This window comes from Podarcis gaigeae, assembly GCF_964106915.1.
Source record: "Podarcis gaigeae genome assembly, chromosome: 9".
NCBI classification, from domain to species: Eukaryota; Metazoa; Chordata; class Lepidosauria; order Squamata; family Lacertidae; genus Podarcis; species Podarcis gaigeae.
The window spans coordinates 57418372-57442699 of NC_139685.1; the positions used below are offsets into that span (position 1 = coordinate 57418372).

Below are 24328 nucleotides of genomic sequence, written 5' to 3' on the forward strand. Positions count from 1 at the left end.
CAAAATTACAAAGATTCACAAAATGTTTAGGGGTATGCATACCCCTGCGTCTCTCCAGAAAAAAAACCACTGAGAGTCAAGCAGTGTATACATTTTGTTAAATGAAAAATATGGTAAGTGCCAGAAAAATCTTAGAAAACAAAAGTAAATCCTATTGACCTTGTGTTATCTGACATATTTTTATCCCACCTTTCCATAGTGATCAAAATAGCTTATCTTGTAATTAAAAACAAAACTATACAGCAATATATGTATTAGGGAATAAACACAGGAAGACTGGGAACTTGCCCACAAGTCTGTCAAACTTCAGCCCTTTCAATAAGGCTGGCTAGAATCCATTATATTCCATTTACGATCATGAAAGTAGAGAGACAAGGATCCCATGTGTAAATTTTAAAATCCCTCCACGTGCTTTCTTCTCAGCGCACCAGCCTGCTGGGGTTTCAATCCTGTGCACTCTTTCCTCGGAGGAAGCCCACTGCAAACAACTTACATTTGGAAAGTATTATTGTACCGGAAGTGGATACAACGCTCCGTTTTAATCTGCCCGCGGCTGTATCTGCGAATAGGTTTTTTTTTTTTTGCTTTTCAACTCATTTCGCTATTTACCGAGGTTTCTCATACTCGGGAAATGCAGAAAAATAGCAGAGTGCAACCCGATCTAACGTTAAGTTTTGCACAAATTAAATCGTACTCAGGTACCGGGGACTTCCTCGTAGGTAAACATGCTCAGGACGGCGGCAGCCCGTCTCTCTGCATGTTTACTCGGAAGTAAATTCCCTCCGAACTCCATGGCAAATACTGCCATTGAAAAGTACTGGAAGTGCGGAGCTACGGCGAAGGGACGGGTTTTGCCTCGGGCTAGGCTGATAAACCAGATTCCCTTCGTTGCGGGTTTCCCGCCCCCGCGGGACTACCCACAAGCCCCATTGCCCGGTTTCTGGCTAGATGCCCGTTTCCTACTGATTAACCAAGAGGTGAAACCAGGCTGCTGGCAAAAGCGGCCGGGCTGCGACTTCAAGGCCGTTTGCTGAGCATGCTCCGAGCTCCACCCGCTGCGCCGCCAGAGGAACTGCGCGGAGAAGCGGAAAGCACGAAGCATGCGTGCAGGGGCTGGCTTGGGTCGGCTGCTGTGGCTGCCTTGGGCGCTTCAGTGCCACCGCTCTTCGTGCAGGAGAGGGACGCCGGCGCGGCTTCTGCAGCCGTGGGTGCTGATCTGCCGCTCGTACGGCGGCCTCATGGCTCAGTACGGCACGGAGCAGCGGGGGCAGCTCCACTCGCCCGATTTCCGCCTTTACTTTAGTAAGTAGCCGCTCGGCAGGACCCGCGTGGGTAGCGGCAGCGGCGACGCTTCCTTCGAACGCGCCGGCGTTCTATAGAACGCTGCTGGCACATTCGCTTGCTTTCATCTTTGTTACATCTTTGCTTTCATCTAGGGCGGGGCTTCAGCGCCCAGCGAAGACCCGCCCCTCTCTCTCTCTTCTCTGATGGGTGGAATTTAAGAGCAATTAAATAATAATAATAATAATACAGGGTTCTAGGGCAGGACTCGGGGTTGTTCCGCCCCCTTCCCTTCTGATTGTACAGTCGTTCTAAACGCGTAATGAATTACCGGGCGTCCTAGAGTGGCGTTTAGGGAAAGACTCCTTTCCCGGTGTCGACTGGTTATACAGTAATTTAAGATCCTTTGCTGGATCAGATCAGAGGTTAATCTAGTCCGCTGTTGGCGTTTCCTAGTGGGGGAGGGGGCAGTGATTCATTTTCGGGTGCCAACTGGAATCTGCCCTGGCGAGGCTCAAGCTTTACGTTATAATTAAATTACAAAAATCAAAGCCTGATTCAGAATTTGGGTGCGTGGCCTGCCTTGCACTTACAATCACTTTTCGCATGCCGCAGTGACAGGAGACTCGGTTTGTAACTCTAATGTGTGGATCTGAATAACTGATAACCCCACAAAGTGCAAATAGCAAACATATCACATACAAGAGTGCAAGTAGTGTAGAGCCAAGGCCACTTGTAAGCATCCTGGAGTGTGTATTGGAGAATAAGGCCATCTGGCTACTAGCCATATTGGCCCTGCTCTGCTCCTGCAGTTGGAGACAGTACACTTCTGAGTATCAGTTGTTGGGAACTGCAGGACGAGGGAGTGCTCTTGTGCTCTGGTCCTGCTTGCCAGTTCCTCACAGGTGTCTGGTTGGTCACTGAGAATAGGATGCTCTACTAGATGGGCCATTGGCCTGATCCAACTGTATGCTTATGTGCATGCAAGAATCACACATACACATCTGGCAGATTCTTCCATGATAGCTTAATTCTGAAGCAGCCCGTAGCAGTGGGGTGAAGCAACAGTATGTACAGTACTGGAGATCTTCAGATGGGACCAGCTTTTCCAGTTTGGAAACCATATGTGGACTGCCCATGTCTTTTTCTTCTTTGGGGATCACTCATAGCCAAGTAAGATTGTCTTCCATAAACACGGTTTTAACAATGAGTCTGTAAGTGACTGTGGAGGCCAATTCTGGATCCACATGTCCTTCCACAGTGGGGACATTGGTTTCCGGGCGGGATTTGACAAAGTGTGGGTTTGCCAAGCGTGCCTTCCTCTTAGCATGTTTCTCCCTTGCGTCCTGAGTTTGAGTGTCTTCAAAGCCCATGACACCTTTGGTAAAGGCTGTTCTCCAACTGGAGCACTGACAGGCCAGTGTTTCCCAGTTGTCAGTGTTTATACTACATTTTTTTAGATTTGCCTTGAGACAGTCTTTAAACCTCTTTTGTTGACCCACCAGCGTTACGCTTTCCATTTTTAAGTTCAGAATAGAGTAGTTGCTTTGGAAGGTGATAATCAGGCATCTGCACAACATGACCAGTCCAACAAAGTTGTGTTGAAGAATCATTGCTTCAACACTGGTGATCTTTGCTTCTTCCAGTACACTGATATTAGTTCGCCCATGTATGATGTATGTGGATTGCCGTGTGTGACGTTTGCATGGGTTTTGCTGAGTATACCTGTGCTAGGAAGTCTTGGCCACAGCTAATAACAATTTCCACTATGCAATGAGAATAATAGGCCCTGCTTGTAGCTTGGGGCCACTGAGAACAACAAGTTCTCACCACTCAAGCTCTTAACTTGGCTTTGTGGGCAAAATCCCCTGGCAAATGCTTGTTATGCAGGTCAGCCCTCTGCATGTTTATTCAGAAATCAATTCAGTGTGCCCCGCTGCTGAGTAGACATAGAACTGAGTTCCTAGGAAGGCACACCTGGAATGCTTACTTTTCTCATCGTTGCAAAGCGTGCCCAGTAAGTGTTGCTGCATTTGCAGAGCAGATGTACAGCAGCCCTCGTGGTTAAAAAGTCCCAAGAGAAGACTGGGGGAGCCATAGCTTAGGGATGGAGTGCATGAGTTGTGTGCAGAGAGTCCCACATTCAACCACCAACATCTCCATTATAGTATCTCCTCCCTTGCAGAGGTACTATAGACTTGCAAGCAATGTACTATAGACTCGCAAGTACTGTCCCAGTGTTGACCTAGTGACTAGCCTCCCATGAAGGTAGCTTCATACATTTATATGTAAATCTCCTCTACCATCTGATGAAATGAATCTGCTTAAGCACACACAGCAGGTTAACCACGGCAGCAACACCTTCCTATAGCATGTTAGTGGTACAGTTCTTTGTGATTTACTCACTGTTTGTAAGGAATGGTCCATCAAATGGTGAAATGTGGGCAAGGTCTAACACTGGTTGCTAGTCATACAACATAGGACCTGCTACCCTAAGGTTACCAGATTTTTTTCAATGAATCTGGAGACACTTTTCAACTTCAATTGATTTTATATGGGGACTGATTTGTAAATCCGGGGACTATCCCCAGGAAACCTTGCGCTACCCTATTACCTAGAAAGTTAATTGAATTAATTGAGTTTTTTATCATTGGTTTCTTAGATCTGAAAATCAGAGTGTTAAGTTGGGAGAGGAGGCAAGGTTTTAGGTATGCTTGAATGTCTATTATTGCTTACTGATTGTAGAGCAGGAAAGCAACCCAGCTTTTAAAGCAAGCTGAAAACTAGTTCTCTGCCACGATAACGTGAATTGTTTGTGCTTCGAAGAGGAGGTGATTAAAACTGTATTGCCAGTATTTTAGCTGAGCAAGCAGAGTTTATAGCTGAATAACTGCAAACTCGTTTTTTGTACCAGTAGAGATACAAGCAATTGTATACACTGCATGTGTGTTTGTGCTTATAATGTTTTGTTTAATCTTGTAGAGAATTCAAAGGGAAAATACATTTCCCCATTCCATGACATTCCTCTGTTTGCTGGATCAAATGAGGTAATTAACACATGTAACATTCTTTATTTGTTGAAATTGCTGGAAGTTGAGATCTTTTAAGGTAAGAATGAGTCTTTCACTTTTAACCTAACTAGTTCTATAGTCATAACTTTTTATTGTCAGGGGAAAAAATCATTTCAGCCAAAGTTTCATTTCATCCACATCTCATCAATTCTGAAATTATCAGTGACATTTGAGCTGTGATCTTGCACTGGTGGAGGTCAGGAGACCTCGTTAATTGCAATGGCCTGCTTCCTAAAGCAAAATTCACAGCAATGTGTGGGTACCATCCTTTTTTGCATTCTGGGTTCTTTTGACATTATTTGGGCTAACTTGTGTGGTCCACTTGTTACTAAAATCCTCATCCTCATGGTCATCTGATGTATTTTAAATGTGAGAAGCAAAAGTGAATATTCAATACACAAATTCGTTACGCCTTAACTGTTGTGTGTTTTTGAGAATGTATTTTTTTGTTTTGGGGCAGAAGCAATCAAAGAAGCACCAAGTCTAGAATTATTTGCAAGAATTGCAATACAGTAATGAGGATTTCCTATTCTGGAAGATAGGACAGTCTGCCGATCCATTCTTTATTATTTTTAATAACTTTTTATTCAAAATTAAGACAAAACATATTATCCAGAAACATATAATCCTTATTTCCCCCCCATTTTCCTCCGTCCCCCCACAGAACCCCCCCACCCCCTGACGTCCCTCAGTTCCAGTCTTTGATTTCTCTAAAAATGCTGTTTTCTGCATGTAACACAGTTGTATAGATCCTCAAACTATTCATCTTTAAAGTCACAATTATTCTTGTCCCGTAGCTTGTATGTCATATGTGCTGCCGAAGCGAGCACCATTCTTTATTTTATTTTTTATGTAGCATTTTATTTTTACAAGACACCAGGATAGTGCATTCTATAGCAATCCTCGTGATTACAAATCATTACAAATTCAAAGATCAACACATCTCAGGGATGGGGCACCTCGGGATGCATTCCAGTCAGGCAAAATCTCTCAAGGTTTGTGCAAGCAGGAGTGGCCTAAAGGTCACCAGATAGAGAGACCTGGAGGGATGCATTTGGGGTGCAGGTTCCCCATTCCTACTGCAGTTGAGTTGCTCATTCAACAAATATCCACAACCTTTAAATAACTTTTTTTGGGGAGGAAGGTGTTGAGTCTAGTTAGCAAAGTCACAGTGCCAGACCTATTCACAGTAATTAGCCAGCAAACTCATAATATTTTTGAACGCTCTGGTGCTGAGCTTGACACCTGCATTCGATAGTCACTTTATCACTTGGCCCCATTTTTTAGACTTGTCTCTTTACGAGTTAGCCATGTGTATTCACCGATTTTTCTTTTTTCCTGTACAGGATAAGGAGATTCCTGCAAAGAGGTCGAAGAACAGTGAAAGTGAGGTATGATCACAGAGCCCTTTATTGAGATTATTTGCTGTACCTAGCTTTGCAGGGGAAGGAGAAATGTGGGGGGCTTTTAAAACTAAAGGCAGCTGTCTGATTGTTCTCTGATGTGTTCAGTTCTTTGCCTTCAAGCCAGGGTTGAGGAAAATTAGGGTGCAATAATTCTGGGCATCAGTAAGAGGATTTTGCTATACTTCTTGTCTCGTCTCCACTGTATGGTCTCAATTAAATATTCATACATTTCAGCAAAGCCTGTATTTGTCATTGCCACCACTCCAGATGGAATTTAATTCATATTTCAGTAGACAAATGTTTCAAGATACAAATGTCATCACTTGAAAGTTCTCAGATACCCTTTTTGTGTCTCTTTAACTGGGCAACTTTTTTAAAATAGTAAATCTGTCTGCCTATAGCAGGGACACCCAACTTCGAAGAGACTGTGATCTACTTACACAATTAAAAACTGGCAGTGATCTACCCCTTTTTGGGGGTTCAGGTCAAAGTCGTTGAGCTTTTCTTAGGGAGAAAAATCACGCGGTTTTTTTTGGGGGGGGGAGAACAAGCCTAAGGAATACATGGGAAAAGCCGCTCAACAAGAGATCACTAATGAAACAGCCTCGCAGCAGGAGCTCTGACTTCTGTTCTAGCGATCTGGAGGGGGGGAGGGGCTAGATGGATGGAAGAGCTAGCGATTGACTGCAATCTACCAAAACCTCCCGGGGATCAACCAATACATTGCGATCGACCTGGACATCCATGGCCTATAGCAATACTTTTCTGGAATATAGCTATCTTCCTGAGTGGTACCTCAGGTTACATACACTTTAGGTTACAGACGCTTCAAGTTGACTGTACCATTACAGGCCAGGGAGCTTGTGGCTATGTTCATGTGTTCTGTTTTTGAACGCTCTTCCACCTAAAAACTCTGCACATGTGGGAGAAGGATGGCTCCTCTTCATTCTGAAATGTGCATCCTAAGGAAGTTTACCAGGCCTACTCTGTCAAATCTGTATTTCGTGGTTTTGTGGGACAGCCTTGCACCAGCCATTTTGCCTACAGCAATCATGAAGCACCATTCAAAGATTCAGATTCCCCCGTGTTAAGTAGGACTGCCCATGAATTGATGACTTTTTTTCTGGAACTTCATTCTGCTATCAAGAACTTTGTGGATTAATTTGCCATGCTGGTTCATCTAGTTTATCATCACAGGCGTGGGCAGAGATGCTCACCTGAACTCCGGCTGGTCTCATCACTGATGTTAATGGTACGTAGAGAGGGAGGGGGAAAGTGTTGTGAGATGTTGGTGTGGTGCAAACATACCAGCAGGAGCACCAGACTAGTTTTCCCAGTATGTCTGCACCACATGACCCTCACAGCTGCCTCTTCCCCTCTACCTCTCCATAAACAGCCATGACACTACCAACCAGAGGTATAAATCTATGCAATCATCAGAATCGCTGTATTTGACCAAGCAGTTTCTTCCACTGATGCCCCATGCAAACAACTCAGATCTGCCTGTCACTTTCATCCTATAAGGCAGTCTTCATGGTCTATGGCTGATGTTTGCCAGATGTAAACATCCCCTAAAATTAAACAATTTATTAGTTTACACCACACTCTGTCTATAGAAGTTTCGCAGAGCCCATGGAAATACTGATAACCAAGGTACTACCTAAAACTACAGTGGTACCTCGGGTTAAGTACTTAATTCGTTCCGGAGGTCCGTTCTTAACCTGAAACTGTTCTTAACCTGAAGCACCACTTTAGCTAATGGGGCCTCCCACTGCCGCCGCACCGCCGGAACACAATTTGTGTTCTCACCCTGAAGCAAAGTTCTTAACCCGAGGTACTATTTCTGGGTTAGTGGAGTCTGTAACCTGAAGCGTCTGTAACCTGAAGCGTATGTAAGCCGAGGTACCACTGTATTGTAATATTGTATGGTGTGAATGTGGTCTTTCTTTGGAGGTGGGCCATATTTGCCAATGGGCTGCTCTAACCATGTTTAGGAAGGAGAGGGACTGCGATGAGTAAGCATGAAGTCTTGAGGTTGGCTCCCAGCTGGCCAGCCATTGCCAGCAGAGAGCTAGCACTGTGTTTCCTTTGACCCTGAAGAGTATGATAATAACCATGGTTGCTCTGTGCTCATTCTCTGTAGATTTGTGTGCTTCCCATTAATTTCTTAGTTCTTCCTTTCCACCCACTTTTTCTTTTTCTGTTAAGGTTGTACTTAACATGGTTGTAGAAGTGCCTCGCTGGACGAATGCTAAAATGGAGGTAACAATGGACAGCAGCTTGCAAAAACGTAATACAAGTGGAGCTTGGCAAAAGTTTGTGGCAGTGCATCTTCAGGCCCGAAGACTATTCTTTTGATGAGAGTATAAGATATATAAGTTGTCAATGGCTTGAACACACCACAAACAGCATTTTAAATAAAGCCTCCTTTAAATGGAAAGATGCATTTAATATCACTTGGACTGGCATGCCAAGGGAATTCCCTAACCCACCCAAATATTTTATCACCATAAACAAATATGTTCAATGTACTGTTTCTCTCACTTTGGGAGATGGGGCAAATATATAAAGCTTGACGCTTTGTTGTGTTGTACGCTATGGGGATAATCAGTTGAATCATTCTACAGTAATCCTCCTTTCCCCTTCCTTCCCAAATCTCTCCTCTCCATTTTGCAACATGTTCCAGATTGCCACAAAGGAGCCATTGAATCCCATTAAGCAAGATGTAAAGCAGGGCAAGCTGCGATACGTGGCAAATATCTTTCCCCATAAGGGCTATATTTGGAATTACGGGGCCTTTCCTCAGGTAATGTGGTTTCCCCCCCTCTCTCTGTGTGAAAGTTTTCTGTCATCTCAGTAAAGTCTAGTCATAAATCTTTTTTATGAATGCAAAGTGGTTGCATGGAAAACAAAGGTGTTCAGGAGCCTTGTGCATTGGCTAAAGGGCTGGGGAGACATCATGTAACAATATTTGCCCATTAGTTTTGAGAAATATTTAAAAGCAGAATGTATGTGTTCCTGGGAAAATAGTCATGCAGGCTCATAGTGGTCTGAGTCATGCAGAATTATAGAGTTGGAAGGAGTCACAAGGGCCATCAGTGAAGGAGTCTTTTGCCCAACATGGGCCTTAAACTCACAACTTCAGATTAAGAGACTATCATACTACTAAACCATGGTTTATTAAACTATGGTTTACCAAACCATGGCTTAGCATCATGTGTGAACCCGGTCCAGTAGCTTAACTATGGTTTATCAACTATGGTTAAAGGTTGCCCATTAACCAACGTTTGTAGCCGATTTATAAAACTTAGGTTACATTATCCTCATCTTGGCATTTTGTGTGAGACTGGACCTCCTCCTCAATTACGGTTAAGGAGTTGTCATGTCCCCAAAACTATAGATCCACAACAAAGAGCAGTTTTCCTGGCTTTGCCTCCTTTAATGGGTGAACCTAATAAACCAAGATTTAAGTCATTGTCTGCCAGATATTTCAGTTTTAATCATACTCTATTAACTATGGTTATCCTTAATAATGGTTAACATGAACCATGGCTTAATGTTATGTGTGAACCAGGCTAATGCCCAGGGTTTTTCTGCATAATGCATTTATGATATATTCAAAACTTTGGGCAGATGGTGAATAGCATCAAAGTGGAGGTGGGACAACTGCTGGCCTATTGTGCCTATTATGAATCTGTTCCTTAGCACTGATATATCATTCATTATATTTTTGCCCAGGACTTTATGTCAAAACACACACACCCATCCTGATTATAGCTTCACAATACCTTATAAAAGAGGGCTGTTACTTTTCTACAGCAGAGTGAAAATTTGACCCAGATCTCTACCCTAGCCAAACCCTGTAAAATGTGATCCTCACCCCCAGAAATTGTTAGACTTGAACTCCTACCATACCTGACACTTGGAGCCACACATCATCCGGAGGGCCACAGGTTCCCCTGTATTATTTGTTGGTGACACCCGTGTGCCATGGTCTCAAGGGAAATGAGAGTCACTATTAAACCTAGTCCACGCAAGAAGCATGGCTCTTTATTTTTGGAATCTTTGTAACCCGTACAGACTGGTAATCTGAGATCTTTCCTTGCTTTCAACAGACTTGGGAAGATCCCAATCACAAAGATGATAGCACAGGATGCTGTGGTGACAATGATCCCATTGACGTCTGCGAAATTGGTTCCCAGGTCTGTGTTAACTACTTGCTTTAGATTTCATTTTACCTATACAGAGTTCTAGCTAGCTAGCTATAAGCTAGCTGTAAAAGCTCGAAGTCCGGCAAGTCATTCCTTCATCCATCCTGTTTTCCATTTTTCCATTCCGGATGATGCTTCATGCTCTGTTTCCACTAAGCATGAATAGGTGGTGTTTTTTTTTTGCATTTCTGCAAACCCTGGGGTTCCCTCAGCACCCCAATACCTCTCTCAACCCCATTTTAGCTCTAGTATTGTTGGTACTCACCACCTGAGTTTGCTATTAGAGGGAGCGATGCTCAGACCTTGGGAGATGAAACAATACCACTGATGCGGTAGAAGCAGGCTAGAAAATTAACACGCCTAGGAAAGAAACTAGGACATAGCTGAAAAAAAACAATTGTTGAGTCTTTCTTCTTTGCAGTACTTTTCTAATTCAGAAGCTCGTTTTCTGTGCTTTTAAGGTTCGAATGTTCGGTGAGGTGGTTCCGGTGAAGGTCCTTGGAATTCTTGGTCTTATTGATGAAGGAGAAACTGACTGGAAGGTCCTTGCTCTCAGTGTGGATGACCCAGAATCACAGAAGATTCATAGTAAGTATTTTTAACCTCCCTGTTAAATCACCCATTGCACCTAATCTACAAACATCCTGTGTTTTCACTGTCATTGTTAGGAACCTTGAGAGTTGTGAGGCTCTATGGAGCATTGAAGATTGCAAGCAGAACTTTCTCAGCTTGCCCACCAAGCTACAATTTGTAGTGTTTGGGGTCAAAGCCATAGTAGCTAAAGAGGTTAAAAATTGGCTTGAGTTTGTATTTATTAGATCTGAGTTGCTTTGTGACGTGTGAAGGCATTTGAATTTATAACATAGAATTCCTAATCAATCTTTTAATGGCATGACTTTCCAGTATATATAATACCCATCGTTATTGTTACTATGTTGACGTTTGGTACCTTAAAAGAGTAAGATAATTTATTATGGCATACGTTTTCATGGACTGGTCCACTTCTTCAGATGCACGAAGTGTTAGCCTGAGTTACATGTGGATGCAGGTCAGAATTGTAAATCGGAGGGAAATGACACGTTTAAAGTAAGCACAGTGATAATCGCAAGATTAACAGCTGCCATTTTTATTTGGAAAACGTATCTTTATTCTTTTCAACCTGAAAGCAACTTCCTCCAAGTTTTTAAGGGACTCCAGTTGGTCCACCAGTTACGACATTTTATGGACAGGGATGACTTGGTCCCTGAACTTCATGCTCTGGATTATTGCAATGTGGTCCATTTGGGGCTTCCCTTGAAGATGATTCGGGAACGTCAGTGGGTCCAGAATGCAGCAGGAAGATTTCAGATGGGTTTCTCTCTAGATCTCACCTAACCCTTATTTTAAAAACAGCTACACTTATTGCCAGTTCATTTTGGGCTCAATTCAAGATGCTCTTGTTAGTGTTTAAAGCCCTAAATGACTTAGGCCTGTCTGAAAAGCCCTCTCGAGGGACCATCTTGATAGTTCCTGTACCTTCTGAGGCCTGGGGATGGGTGGCTTAGGAGAGGGCCTTCTGAATGGCAGCCCCAAATTGTGGAACTCCCTCAGAGGTGTGTCTGGCACCTTCATTGTACATCTTCTGGTGAATGCTGAAGACACACCGCTTTACCCTGGCTTTTTGACAGGGTAAAGGTGTGTATATTGTTAGGACCCACCTGGTTTTGTGTTCACAAGTTGTTTTGAACTGTGCTTTGTAAGCTGCTCTGGGACCTATTTTATTGCTATAAGTGTTCAGTTCTCAGGGGTTTTTTTCAGGTGTGAAACTAGAACCATTAACGTACTGTATTGGTTCTCCACAGATAGCATTTAAATATGTTGAGCAGCAAGGAAGATTTATGAATGCATTGGAGTGAATTAGAATAAACATTCAATATTAAGCAGCTTGAAACGTGTGTGAGCTCCCTTCCCCCCGCTTCAAAACATTGCAAATGCCTTTATATGGTCTGAAGTGGTGCTTCCTGTAAATGTTTAGAAGATGTCATTAAAAACATATGTCCTCTTCCCACAGGCTTTCTCCCCCTGAATGCATGCTGCAAATTGGGTGTGTTAGCTTTGCTAGAAAAAGAAAAAGGGAGAGGGAGAGGGGAAATGGCCACACGTGCATGTGGAGACACACACATGCACACAAAGTAGTTATGTACAAATTGTTTCTCATGGTGCCAGTTCCAGTAGAGTTGGGAATTGGCATTCAGTTGCTCAAGGCTGCTTTCATGCGTTCATCAGAAACATGCGCCAATTCACATTAGTGATCCAACTAGCCCGGCGTTGTCTGTTTTGACTGGCACCAGCTCTCCAAGATCTCGCTGGGTCTGAGCGGGGTGGGGAAGGAGCCCCAAAACATCCAGAACACCCCTCCCCAATCCTTCACGATCCTTTAACTGTTAATAATAATAATAATAATAATAATAATAATAATAATAATTTTTATTTATATCCCACCCACCCCCAGCTGAAGCCGGGCTCAGGGCAGCTAACAACAATAAAATAGTACAACATTCTAAAAACATTTCATTATAAAAGTAATTCAAATCAAATTGATGGCAACCATTGGGCCAAAGTTCTGTGAAGATTGCCAGAGGAGGGAGTCAGGCTGTGTCCTGACCAAAGGCCTGGTGGAACAGCTCTGTCTTGCAGGCACTGCGGAAAGATGTCAAGTCCCTCAGGGCCATAGTCTCTTGTAACAGAATTTTCCACCAGATCGGAGCCACAACCGTAAAAGCCCTGGCTCTAGTTGAGGCCAGCCTAACCTCTCTGTGGCCTGGGACCTTCAGGATGTTTTTGTTTGAAGACTGTATGTTCCTCTGTGGGACATACCAGGAGAGGCGGTCCCATAGGTACGAGGGTCCTAGGCCGTATAGGCTTTAAAGGTTAAAACCAGCACCTTAAACCTGATCCTATACCCCACCGGGAGCCAGTGCAGCTGGTATAGCACCGGGTGAATGTGATCTCGCAGCGAGGACCCTCTGGGTCAGTCTCAAGGGCAGCCCCACATAGAGCGAGTTACAATAATCCAGTCTGGAGGTGACGTCGCGTGGATCACAGTGGCTAGGTCAGGGCGAGAGAGGTAAGGAGCCAACTGCTTAGCTTGGTGGAGATGGAAAAATGCCGCCTTTGTTATAGCTGCAATCTGCGCCTCCATGGAAAGGGAGGTGTCAAAGATTACACCCAAACTCTTAACGGACAGTGCTGGCACTAATTGCACACCCACAAGAGATGGGAATTGCCCCCCCCCATCCCATATCATCCCGTCCCAGCCAAAGGACCTCTGTCTTCAAAGGATTTAGCTTCAACCGGCTCCCACGTAACCATCCAGCCACAGCTTCCAAACATCTGATCAGTGTGCCTGGGACCAAGTCAGGATGGCCATCCATCAACAGATAGAGTTGGGTGTCATCAGCATACTGATGGCAGCCCAGCCCAAAACTCCGGACAAGAGAAGAGCAGTGGCTCAGTGGTAGAGGACATGCTGTGCATGCGAAAGGCCCTGCTATCTCCAGATAGGGTTGGGAGAGATCCTGGTCTGGAAGCCTGGAGAGCAGCTACCATCCATTGTAGACAATACTGAGCAAGATGAGCCAGTGGTTTGACTCTGTATCAGGCAGCTGCTTATGTCCACACAAACCTTGACTCTCCTGTGTGGTCTGCCGCTGAGTGACGGTACTTCCTCATTATGGAGGAAGAGAGTCCATTATTCACCTTGGAGGCACTTTTAGGCTGGCCAGGGAGTTTTGTGTGTGTGTGTGTGTGTGTGTGTGTGTGTCAGTCATAGTTCCCTGCTGCTTGGTGGCATAGTGTGGGTTACTAGTGCCCGGGGCAAGGTAAGTATCCTCAGCACCGCTCGCTGATAAGCTGGAACAAAGGGTCAATAGCTCACAGCGCCTTATGAGCGTTGGGCACGGCGGAGAGCGGGATGGGGATTGGTCAGGAGTAGGTATCTTTCTGAAACCCATGCAGAGGGTGCCCAAATCTGCTCCTCAGTCTACCCATGCAAACACTGGGAGATTTTCTGTGTGAGGAGGAAAGAGCGCTATTTTTTATTATTATTACTTTCTCTCTTTTTTCCTCTTGAAATTTTGCTCCCCCACGAATTTTGCACCCAGGCCAACCGGCCCTTTGGCCCTGCCCACACTATGCCTGTGCCACTGCTGCCTCAGACAGAATTGTGCCATCATGTACAAAGCATGCCTTATTCTTTTGACAACAGTGGAGCAGTAGTTGCTGTGAAAGTTTGCTACAAGATTCTTCCTGTTGTGTTCTAGTGAGCCACCATGCCAAATCAAGGAAAAATACGGAGCTTCTGTCTCTCAACTGTACCTCTGCAAATTGGTGGAACTGCCTCCTGAGCTGCCAAAAAGCAGCAGTCTCGACCTCAGCCTTTCCAAGTCTTCTGGACTCCAGCTCCCATCAGCCCCAGACAGCATGGTCAATAGCCAGGGATGATGGGAGTTGTAGTCCAAAACAACTGGCAGGCACCAGGTTGTGGCAGGAGAACCTGTGGCTCTCCAAATGCTGTTGGACTACAACTCCCATGTCCCCTGGCCATCAACTATGATGTCTGGGGCTGATGGAAGTTGGAGTCAAACAACATCTGGAGGGCCACAAGTTCCACATCCCTGATTTGGAGTGCAAAACCAGTGTAATAAATTACATAGACTTCCAGTGTTGGTTTTCAGAATCAATGTGTACATTTGTGGCACAGTAACTGAAATTATATACATTGCACAGTATCTGTTGTGCATCCAGAACACTTTGCAAGTAGGGACTAACCCATAACCCATTGACTTTAGTTTTACAGAAACCTCCATTCACTCACTCACTGAAATGAATCAAATTGCTTCTATTTATGGGGTGTGTTTTATTGGAGACCTTGCAGGTGTCACCTTGTAGGCCAGTGGTCTACTTGCATGTACATTTAGACCCTATGGAGTTGGGGCAAATTGGGATATAGCGCTATTTTGTGCATAAGTATAGATACCTGTTTTTCTAACCCTTTGCAGATATTGATGATGTCCGGAAGTTCAAGCCAGGTTATCTTGAAGCTACGGTTGACTGGTTCAGATTATATAAAGTTCCCGACAGGAAACCAGAAAATCAGTTTGCTTTTAATGGCACTTTTAAAGACAAGGTGAGGTACTTCCTTTTGAAAGATGACAAATTTGCTTATGGTTCTCGTTGAAATTGTACTCTGTGGAATAAAACTTTCAGAAGAGTTCTGGAATCTCATGCAAAAAAGGGGTGGGAATCTCCAAATAGAGTAAACTTTTATTTGTGTTAAAAATGTACACCTGATATTTCACCTTTATAGTTCCATGTTCGGCTATGGAACAAGAAGTATTGAGCCTCACCATGTAGGACTAAAGCAGAACTAATTAACACACAGGCTGCGGGCCAAATCTGGCTGGCCAAGCCACAAGAAGTGACCCTCCAGCCCTTTCCCTCTCTCCAGTTTTATCACTCCATTTTGCCAGATAATAAATCTCCCTGTCTGTCTTGTTGAGGGTTATTTTTTTATATATAAAAGAGCTCTTTATCTCCCTATGGAGGATCTCTGAAGAACATTCTGAGTCATCTTTCGTCTCCGATCTCGGCACTCATCATCACAAGCGCTGAGATCTGAGATAAGCCCCTCTACATCTTCTGTAAGAGTACAAGACAGTGTTTTCTTCCTCTCCAGTGCTGGCGTGTGGGGAGGGTTCAAACCCTGCCTTTTTCAACAGATCCATTGATGGTGATGGGAAGGCTACCCATGCTGACTTTGACTATGTGCATGTGCGCAGATGTCTTTGTATTTGTGTTCATACCCAGGCGTAGAGGTCAAAGGGGTGGAACAATTCACCTTTGAGGAGATTACTTGATATGTTTTAGTTTAGGGGAAAAGGCAAGCAAGGCGAGGAACTTAATAGAGATGGCATGGAGAACATGGAGAAGGTTTCCCCGCCTCTTTCATAATCCTTGAGCTCAGGGACATTTAGTGAGGCTGAAAGCTGGAAGATTTGGGACAGGTAAAAAGAAAGGACTTCTTTAAACTATTGAACTTGCTCTCACAGCACAGGAGACAGTGATGGCCGCTATCTTAGAGGAGGACCCAAATTCTTGGAGAAGATGGCCTCTACCCATGTTGGCCGTGCTGTGCCTCCACAGTTGGAGGAGGCAGTGCTTCTGAGTACCAGTTGCTGGAAGCCACAGGAGTCCTGCATGTAGCTTTCCCACAAACCCCTGGGTGGCTACTGTGAGAACAGGGTGCTGAAATAAATGGGCCATTGGCTTGATGCAGCTGGCCCTTGTGGTCAGCAGTTGTCAGGGTTATAAGCAGATGTCAAGGAACTGCCATCGGCTCAGAGGTGAGGAATAGAAGGGCAGTTGTATTACAGGGAGCCAACAAAAATCTTGCGAAGCAGTTCCCTTCCGGGGAGGAGGAAAGCCCCACCTCTAGTGGGGCAGAGGTGCAAGGACCAGAAGATGCTGGGGTGAGCCTTAACACCACTCCTGGGCAAGCCAGACAGGAGGGAAACACGCCCTTGCCATCGGCCATACTGCACAGTAGCCTAAGGCGCAAAGAGAGAAGGAGAAGATTGAGGGTAACGAAACTCTTATGTTGGGGGAGGTCCAAAAAAAGACCATTCCCTGATTCTGCTAGCGATTGAGCCAGACATGAGCTTTGGAGCTCTTCACTGTAAATAGTTTGCACCAAAATAAAACCTGCAAAACACAGGTTTGGAGTCCTGCCTGGTTACTCTTGAGCAGCCGCAACAGCCACCTGACAGCAGATTTTGAAAGATTGTGACAACAGCAATAAGAAAGAGATCCAGTTGGTAGACAATTCTGCTGCTGTAACTTAGGGTGTTTTGGAAGAAAACCCACCTTGTCTTCCCAGTGCCTGCGACTTCCAAATAATTGCATGGTCGTTTGAAAGCTTCCCTTTCCTGAAGTGCATTGTTGTAAGCTCATTGACGGTCTGCAATGTTCTCCCTCTTTGAGGTTGAGGGAAGCTCCCAAGTCTCAGTTATATTCTCAGACTGACCTTAATTAGACACTTTCCAACTGTTTCACTGAGGTCCAGGGAGGGCCGTTGCCAAAACAGCTGGCGTTTAAAAAATTAAGCATCTGTTGAAAAGCTTTGCCTAGAGCAGAGCCAAGGCATGATCTGAATTATTTCACTCTCTGTTTGAACTGACTTGGAGAGGCTTCACAAAACGGTTCTGGGAATGCGAAGAGGGGTTAGTCTTTCCCCAAATATGGCTTAGTTCCCATGGTCTGCATGAAGCATGGCTGTGCTCAGGCCATTCCATTCTTATGAAATGCGCATTCCCATTCCTGGTGTGTCTCACCCCCCTTCTACTTTTTTGGGAGCAGATCAGTGTTTTTTTGGAAGTTTCCACAATGTTTGGTCTGAATTGAGGGAGGTTACAGCTTCTTATTTTTAGAATGGAAGTGGCTTAGCAAATGTATTGGGACCTTCCAAGCTCTTGTAGTCTTAAGTGTTCTTTGAGTTCCTGTTTTGTTTTGCAAATCATACAATGTAACATTGATTTTAAAGAGGGGGTGGAATCACGCCTTATTGTCATTTTTTAAAAAACCAGGCATTTGCTTTTGAAATCATTCAATCCACCCATGAGTACTGGAAGGCTTTGCTTCACAAAAAGGCTGATGGAGGCGCCATAAAATGGTAAGCATTCACCTGGCACCCGGATCTATTGAAATCCAGTGTGAATTAATGCAAAATTGACATGGATGGCTTTTATTACAGTGGTTCCCTTTCTGTTCCTGAAGATCACTTCTGCGTACTGCCTTTGTTGGCAATTTCACTTAAATAAAATAATTAAGTCACAACCGCATGAGCCCCGCAGATTATTCAGTAATTAAACCGTAGTAACGGCTCAAAAATAAATTGGCCTGTAATCTCCCACTTGTAATTTTGCTCACAAAAAAGTGAGAGGAAAACCTTGGCTTTTACTTGAGGATATATTGAGTTTCTTGACTTTGCTCATTCTAGGGCCTCATCTGCACCAGAGGTTTAAAGCACTATGATGCTGCTTTAAATAGTCATGGCTTTTCCCAAAGAATGCTGGGAACTGTAGTTTGTTAAGAGTGCTGAGAGTTGTTAGAAGGCTCCTATTCCCCTCACAATTCCCAGACTTCTCTGGGAAGTGGGGTTAATAGTTAAATCCAAGTTGAATCCTGACAAGACAGAAGTACTGTTTTGGGGGGACAGGAGGCAGGCAGGTGTGGAGGACTCCCTTGTCCTGAATGGGGTAACTGTGCCTCTGAAGGACCAGGTGTGCAGCCTGTGAGTCATTCTAGACTCACAGCTGTCCATGGAGGCACAGGTCAATTCTGTGTCCAGGGCAGCTGTTTATCAGCTCCATCTGGTACACAGGCTGAGACCCTATCTGCCCGCGGACTGTCTTGCCAGAGTGGTGCATGCTCTAGTTATCTCTCGCTTGGACTACTGCAATGCGCTCTACGTGGGGCTACATTTGAAGGTGACCCGGAAACTACAACTAATCCAGAATGTGGCAGCTAGACTGGTGACTGGGAGCGGCCGCTGAGACCATATAACACTAGTCTTGAAAGACCTACACTGGCTCCCAGTACAATTCCGAGCACAATTCAAAGTGTTGGTGCTGACCTTTAAAGCCCTAAACGGCCTCGGCCCAGTATACCTGAAGGAGCGTCTCAACCCACATTGTTCTGCCCAGACACTGAGGTCCAGCGCCGAGGGCCCTTTGGCGGTTCCCTCGCTGCAAGAAGCCAAGTTACAGGGAACTAGGCAGAGGGCCTTCTCGGTAGTGGCACCCGCCCTGTGAAACGCCCTCCCACCAGATGTCAAAGAGAAAAATAACTACCAGACTTTTAGAAGACATCTGAAGGCAGCCCTGTTTAGGGAAGCTTTTAATGTTTAATAGGTTATTGTATTTTAATATTCTGTTGGAAGCTGCCCAGAGTGGCTGGGGAAACCCATCCAGATGGGCGGAGTATAAATAATAAATTGTTGTTGTTGTTGTTATTGTTATAAACTACTCTGGGTAACACCAGCTTCTTACGTTCCTTCCTGTTCACGTTTTCCGTCATAGCACTTGGCAGTAATGCCCCAATTGTTGGTAATTCTGTTCTGTTTTCAGCACCAACACCCAGCTGGATACCAGTCCATATTGCTGCAACGAAGAGGAAGTGCAAGCTATTGTGCAGTCTGTAAGGGAATTTTTTTACATCCCGATTCTTAAATGTATGTCATTAATTGAAGCATAAAATTTCCAAATGTGCAGCGAGGTGTAAAACAAAGGAAAGACCTGACTTGAAAATTAAATGGAGAACACAGGTAGGGTGTTTGGGTGTGATGGAGGGAACGGGGGACTGGGAATCTAGGTGGCAAGGGGTAAAAATATTTTGCAGCTTTAAGTACTGTTTTATTTACCATTTCTCAATCGGAGTAATTCCATTACCAGTCTTCTCAATGCAGTGAATGCATTTCTCTCTTTACTTATTTCTCTGAAAGCTCCATAATGCTAGATTTTCATTCTCACTAATACTGAATAATAGCAAGGTGGACCATTTGTATCTCGCCTACTCAGTGTGCTGGCTTTGATTTGCCCTGTTGTCATGTGCTACTAGCACTCCAGCTGAACGATTTAAAATTTTAAAAGATGATGCTGTTAAGGTGCTACACTCAATATGCCAGCAAGTTTGGAAAACTCAGCAGTGGCCAGAGGATTGGAGAAGATCAGTCTACATCCCAATCCCAAAGAAGGGCAGTGCCAAAGAATGCTCCAACTACCGCACAATTGCACTCATTTCACACGCTAGCAAGGTTATGCTTAAAATTCTACAAGGAAGGCTCAAGCAGTATGTGGACCGAGAACTCCCAGAAGTGCAAGCTGGATTTAGAAGAGGCAGAGGAACCAGAGACCAAATTGCAAACATGCGCTGGATTATGGAGAAAGCTAGAGAGTTCCAGAAAGACATCTACTTCTGCTTCATTGACTATGCAAAAGCTTTTGACTGTGTCGACCACGGCAAACTATGGCAAGTTCTTAAAGAAATGGGAGTGCCAGATCACCTCATCTGTCTCCTGAGAAATCTCTATGTGGGACAAGAAGCTACAGTTAGAACTGGATATGGAACAACTGATTGGTTCAAAATTGGGAAAGGAGTACGACAAGGCTGTATTTTGTCTCCCTGCTTATTTAACTTATATGCAGAATTCATCATGCGAAAGGCTGGGCTGGATGAATCCCTAGCCGGAATTAAGATTGCCGGAAGAAATATCAACAACCTCAGATATGCAGATAACACAACCTTGATGGCAGAAAGTGAGGAGGAATTAAAGAACCTTTTAATGAGGGTGAAAGAGGAGAGCGCAAAATATGGCCTGAAGCTCAACATCAAAAAAACGAAGATCATGGCCACTGGTCCCATCACCTCCTGGCAAATAGAAGGGGAAGAAATGGAGGTAGTGAGAGATTTTACTTTCTTGGGCTCAATGATCACTGCAGATGGTGACAGCAGCCACGAAATTAAAAGACGCCTGCTTCTTGGGAGAAGGGCAATGACAGGCCTAGACAGCATCTTGAGAAGTAGAGACATCACCTTGCCAACAAAGGTTTGTATAGTTAAAGCTATGGTTTTCCCAGTAGTGATGTATGGAAGTGAGAGCTGGACCATAAAGAAGGCTGATCGCCGAAGAATTGATGCTTTTGAATTATGGTGCTGGAGGAGACTCTTGAGAGTCCCATGGACTGCAAGAAGATCAAACCTCTCCATACTGAAGGAAATCAACCCTGAGTGCTCACTGGAAGGACAGATTGTGAAGCTGAGGCTCCAGTACTTTGGCCACCTCATGAGAAGAGAAGACTCCCTGGAGAAGACCCTGATGTTGGGAAAGATGGAGGGCACAAGGAGAAGGGGACGGCAGAGGACGAGATGGTTGGATAGTGTTTTCGAGGTTACCAGCATGAGTTTGAGCAAACTGCGGGAGGCAGTGGAGGACAGAGGTGCCTGGCGTTCTCTGGTCCATGGGGTCACGAAGAGTCGGACACGACTAAACGACTAAACAACAACAACAACAACACTAGCACTTAAAGCTCATTGAGCAGCAGCAGTATACTCTTAATCACAAAGAGCATACTTTATTGCCTTGTGTAATTCAATGTATCTTGCAGGAAAAGATAAAGTGTGTGTGTGTGTGTGTGTGTGTGTGTGTTAGAAAGAGAGAATTATTTAAAATATTATTTTCAGTCCATCCACATGTTTCCAATTTCTTTTTTAAGAACACAAAAACTTAAGCAAAGGAGCTAAAAATATCAGAGCCTGCTTTTATCCTAAAAATGAAGCCTCACGTTCTGATCTGTTTATAAATGGGCTTTGCCAGCTGCAATGATTGCATCAGTTACATCGAGAGTTTTCCGCCGCCCCCAGGAGTGTTCCCAGCTATTTAGCCAGCTGATTTTTAACTATTAATGCCCTGAAGTGCCCATTTTGTAAACTGAGTCATGGCAGTTGCACAGATGCAGCCCATACAAGGAAGCTTCTGTTTTCTATGAAGAATCTAATCCAAGCTTTCAGAGATGCTTCTTCCCCCACTTTTGATTACAGCAGAATGCATCGCGCATGTTCAGAATGTACAGCGCTTGGTTTAAATGTGCTGTAAAAGTATGGTGCCTTTCAGTGCAACCTTTTTATTAAATGAAATGTATGCTTGTTTGTTTTTGTTTTGTTTTGTTTTTAAATCCCTACGCAAAGTCAGCCCCTTTTTGTGTGTGCATGAGTTCTTCAGCTCAGCCTCCAAATTGCTACACCCTTTTTCAATTAACCCTAAGTGTTTGCAACTGAATTAATTGCAAGTTCTCCTTTTGTTGACCGCTGCCTCCCCTTCACTAGTTTCCCCTAGTGTCAAATTTTTGATTTATAAGCTTGTTGGATCGCTTTGCATGTTGGTGATGCAAAGTAAATACAACAGACTGTTCTTTCTGTAGATTCCATCCCCCGCAGAAGACTATCCTGTTTCCAAAGAAGGTAAGACCCATTTTTCCAGGTGTCTTCATCCCACAGCTGAAGCCTGCCTATCAGCCATACATGTGATAATTTACACTCCTTGTTCAATGTCACATACAGTTTTGTTCTAGTTGAAAACAATCTGATTGTGAAATGGTGTCCTGTGGTCCTATTTTCTGTGACCATTCTTGAGCAAGTAGGATACCCCCCCATCCCCAAAACACTGGAATGATGGCATGAGATGTTTGCACACCACCTCTAGAACTGGCATTCTTCTTAAAGGAAATTCAAAATATCTTGTAGTAGGTTTTATGCAACTTAACATATATTATTATATCAGCATCTTTGCTCCTTCTTGCTACTTGTAAGCATTGCTAACTGCTGGACATCTGTTAAGCATAAATATTTAGCAGATCTGTGAGATCAGGTTGGCACAAACTTTGGGGGGGGGGACTTCTGCTAGAAATTCAAAACATGTCTGTTTCCCTGCCCCTTTATGCTTGTTCCTGATGTTATGCTTTACGTTCTTAACATTTTCTAAGTTGCTCAGGGAAACTTTCTGCAGCAAGCAATTTATAAACTGAACGAATGATTATGTATTGATTCATGCACAGACAGCAGTGGTCTGTGTTTGACTATTCTGTCCTTTTAAGGAACAGTCTAGTAATGAATAATATTTGTTCTGTTTTTTCTTTTAGTTGATAAGTGGCATTTTCTCAGGCAGTGATCATGAGCGTTCCCTGAAGTCAGTCTGTGCCATCTATCTACATCTATCTATCTTCTTTATACACATTCATTTACTCTCTCTTTCACACACACATTTTTTTGAAAATATGCAAGAGAATATATCACCAAATGGATTCTAAAGATACAGGTCTACATGTGCTGTGCAAATTTCTATCATGTAAATAAAAGCAGTGATTTTACATTCTCTTTGTGGTATTGTGTGTGCGTGTGCGTAAAATTTTATATTGTTACCCAAGATACACTTTTACACCAAGTCTACCATTAGGTAATAACTGCAACCTACCTATGTGTGCTTTACAAAGCAGATTGCCTTTTCCGCCTTGCCCCACTTTTATTTTATTTTTTAGACAGAGCAGTTAGGACTATCGACAAACATCGCCTTCTCTGAGCCTTCGTTCAACATCCATGCCCCCCCACACAAAGCAGTTGTACCCAAATGAGCTGGCGTAAATAACTCTGAAACAGCCCTGTCACAATTTTTGCACTTTAGTACAGGCAACTCCTGTTTTAGGTGTGACCAATTTGTGTGCAATTACGAACACAGCGCCGAACCCAGAAGTGACCTGAAAATGTCATAAAGATGTCCCTAAAGGAGTGGGATGGGGGCAGGGCAGAACGGGGTGTTTTCAGTCTTTTTTCAATGGGTTTCCGATTTCACGCAAGTGCGCAGTGACCTGGAACGTACCCTTCCCCACACGCAAACGGGGAGTTGTCTGCAATTAAAATTTTAGTTTCATTTCAAATGTGGCATAAAAATGTGTTTTTATTCCTTGTAAATTTTTAGCTACGAAGGTGAAAAAGAATGAGTGTGGTGTAATAAAGAGTGTTGGACTTGGGCCTGAGAGGCCATGGTTGAGTAAGGAATCGAACCCTGTTGCTCACTGGGTCAGTTTGAGCCAGTCACTGTCTCTCAGCCTGACCCTAAATCGCAGGGTTGTTCTGAGGGTAAAAATGGGGAGCCATGTACCCCACCTTGAGCTTTGGGGGGGGGGAAGCTAGTATATAAATATGTTCGAAGTAAAGGGCACTCTCCAGTCAAAAGCATTTTAAAACCACTGATTTGAAAGGAAGTGTTGGACATGTTCTTAAATATTTCCATTGGAATTGATGTGCCTTCAGAGCTACATATGGCCTATCAGATACCTTTTCTTTGTTAATGCAAACAATTAAAACAATTGTGCATTCCTGACTGCACAATTGACTTTGATTTTGTTTACGTAGCCTGGAGTTGAAAAGTAAGTTCTTATAAAGATTTGTGGCTCAGTTTAGGTCAGAGTATGCACCTAATAAATACTTGCTCTAAGAAGGGCTTCATTGACCACCAGTGCTTGGGTGGTCCTGACCGAAGTGAATGGAATGTGTTCTACATTAAATCAACAATAAAGTCAGCCGGGCGTCTCTGCAGCCAGTGTTCTGTACATGCCAGTTATTTACAGGCTCAAACATCTAAACAAGACAGAAAAGGGTGGAAAGAACAACTTGCTGGCATTTCTCTGTAGAACGGTGAGTAATTAAATGAAGTAGACTTGAGGAATTGCCTGAGGAAGAACTGAGGAGAACCGTAAGACGTCTTGTGATG

General features: G+C 44.0%; 1 protein-coding gene across 1 annotated transcript; it reads left to right on the forward strand.

The window, feature by feature from the left end:
• Positions 1–394: 394 nt before the first annotated feature.
• On the forward strand, positions 395–22933 carry PPA2 (inorganic pyrophosphatase 2). The gene is made up of 12 exons (XM_083756778.1): positions 395–1302; positions 4264–4328; positions 5699–5743; positions 7967–8020; positions 8445–8564; positions 9874–9960; positions 10431–10557; positions 15009–15136; positions 17592–17677; positions 19134–19203; positions 21984–22023; positions 22701–22933. Exons 1-12 carry the CDS (start codon positions 1101–1103, stop codon positions 22727–22729), a joined length of 1053 nt encoding a protein of 350 aa, XP_083612904.1. The 5' UTR covers positions 395–1100; the 3' UTR covers positions 22730–22933.
• Positions 22934–24328: the final 1395 nt, after the last annotated feature.

Bases quoted from the DNA above. Each gene is read 5' to 3' on its own strand.
- PPA2 (XM_083756778.1), top strand. From the start codon at position 1,101: ATGCGTGCAGGGGCTGGCTTGGGTCGGCTGCTGTGGCTGCCTTGGGCG. The intron at 9,961-10,430 runs GTCTGTGTTAAC...TGTGCTTTTAAG, and splicing joins TCTGCGAAATTGGTTCCCAG to GTTCGAATGTTCGGTGAGGT. The intron at 22,024-22,700 runs GTAAGACCCATT...TTTTTCTTTTAG, and splicing joins CTATCCTGTTTCCAAAGAAG to TTGATAAGTGGCATTTTCTC.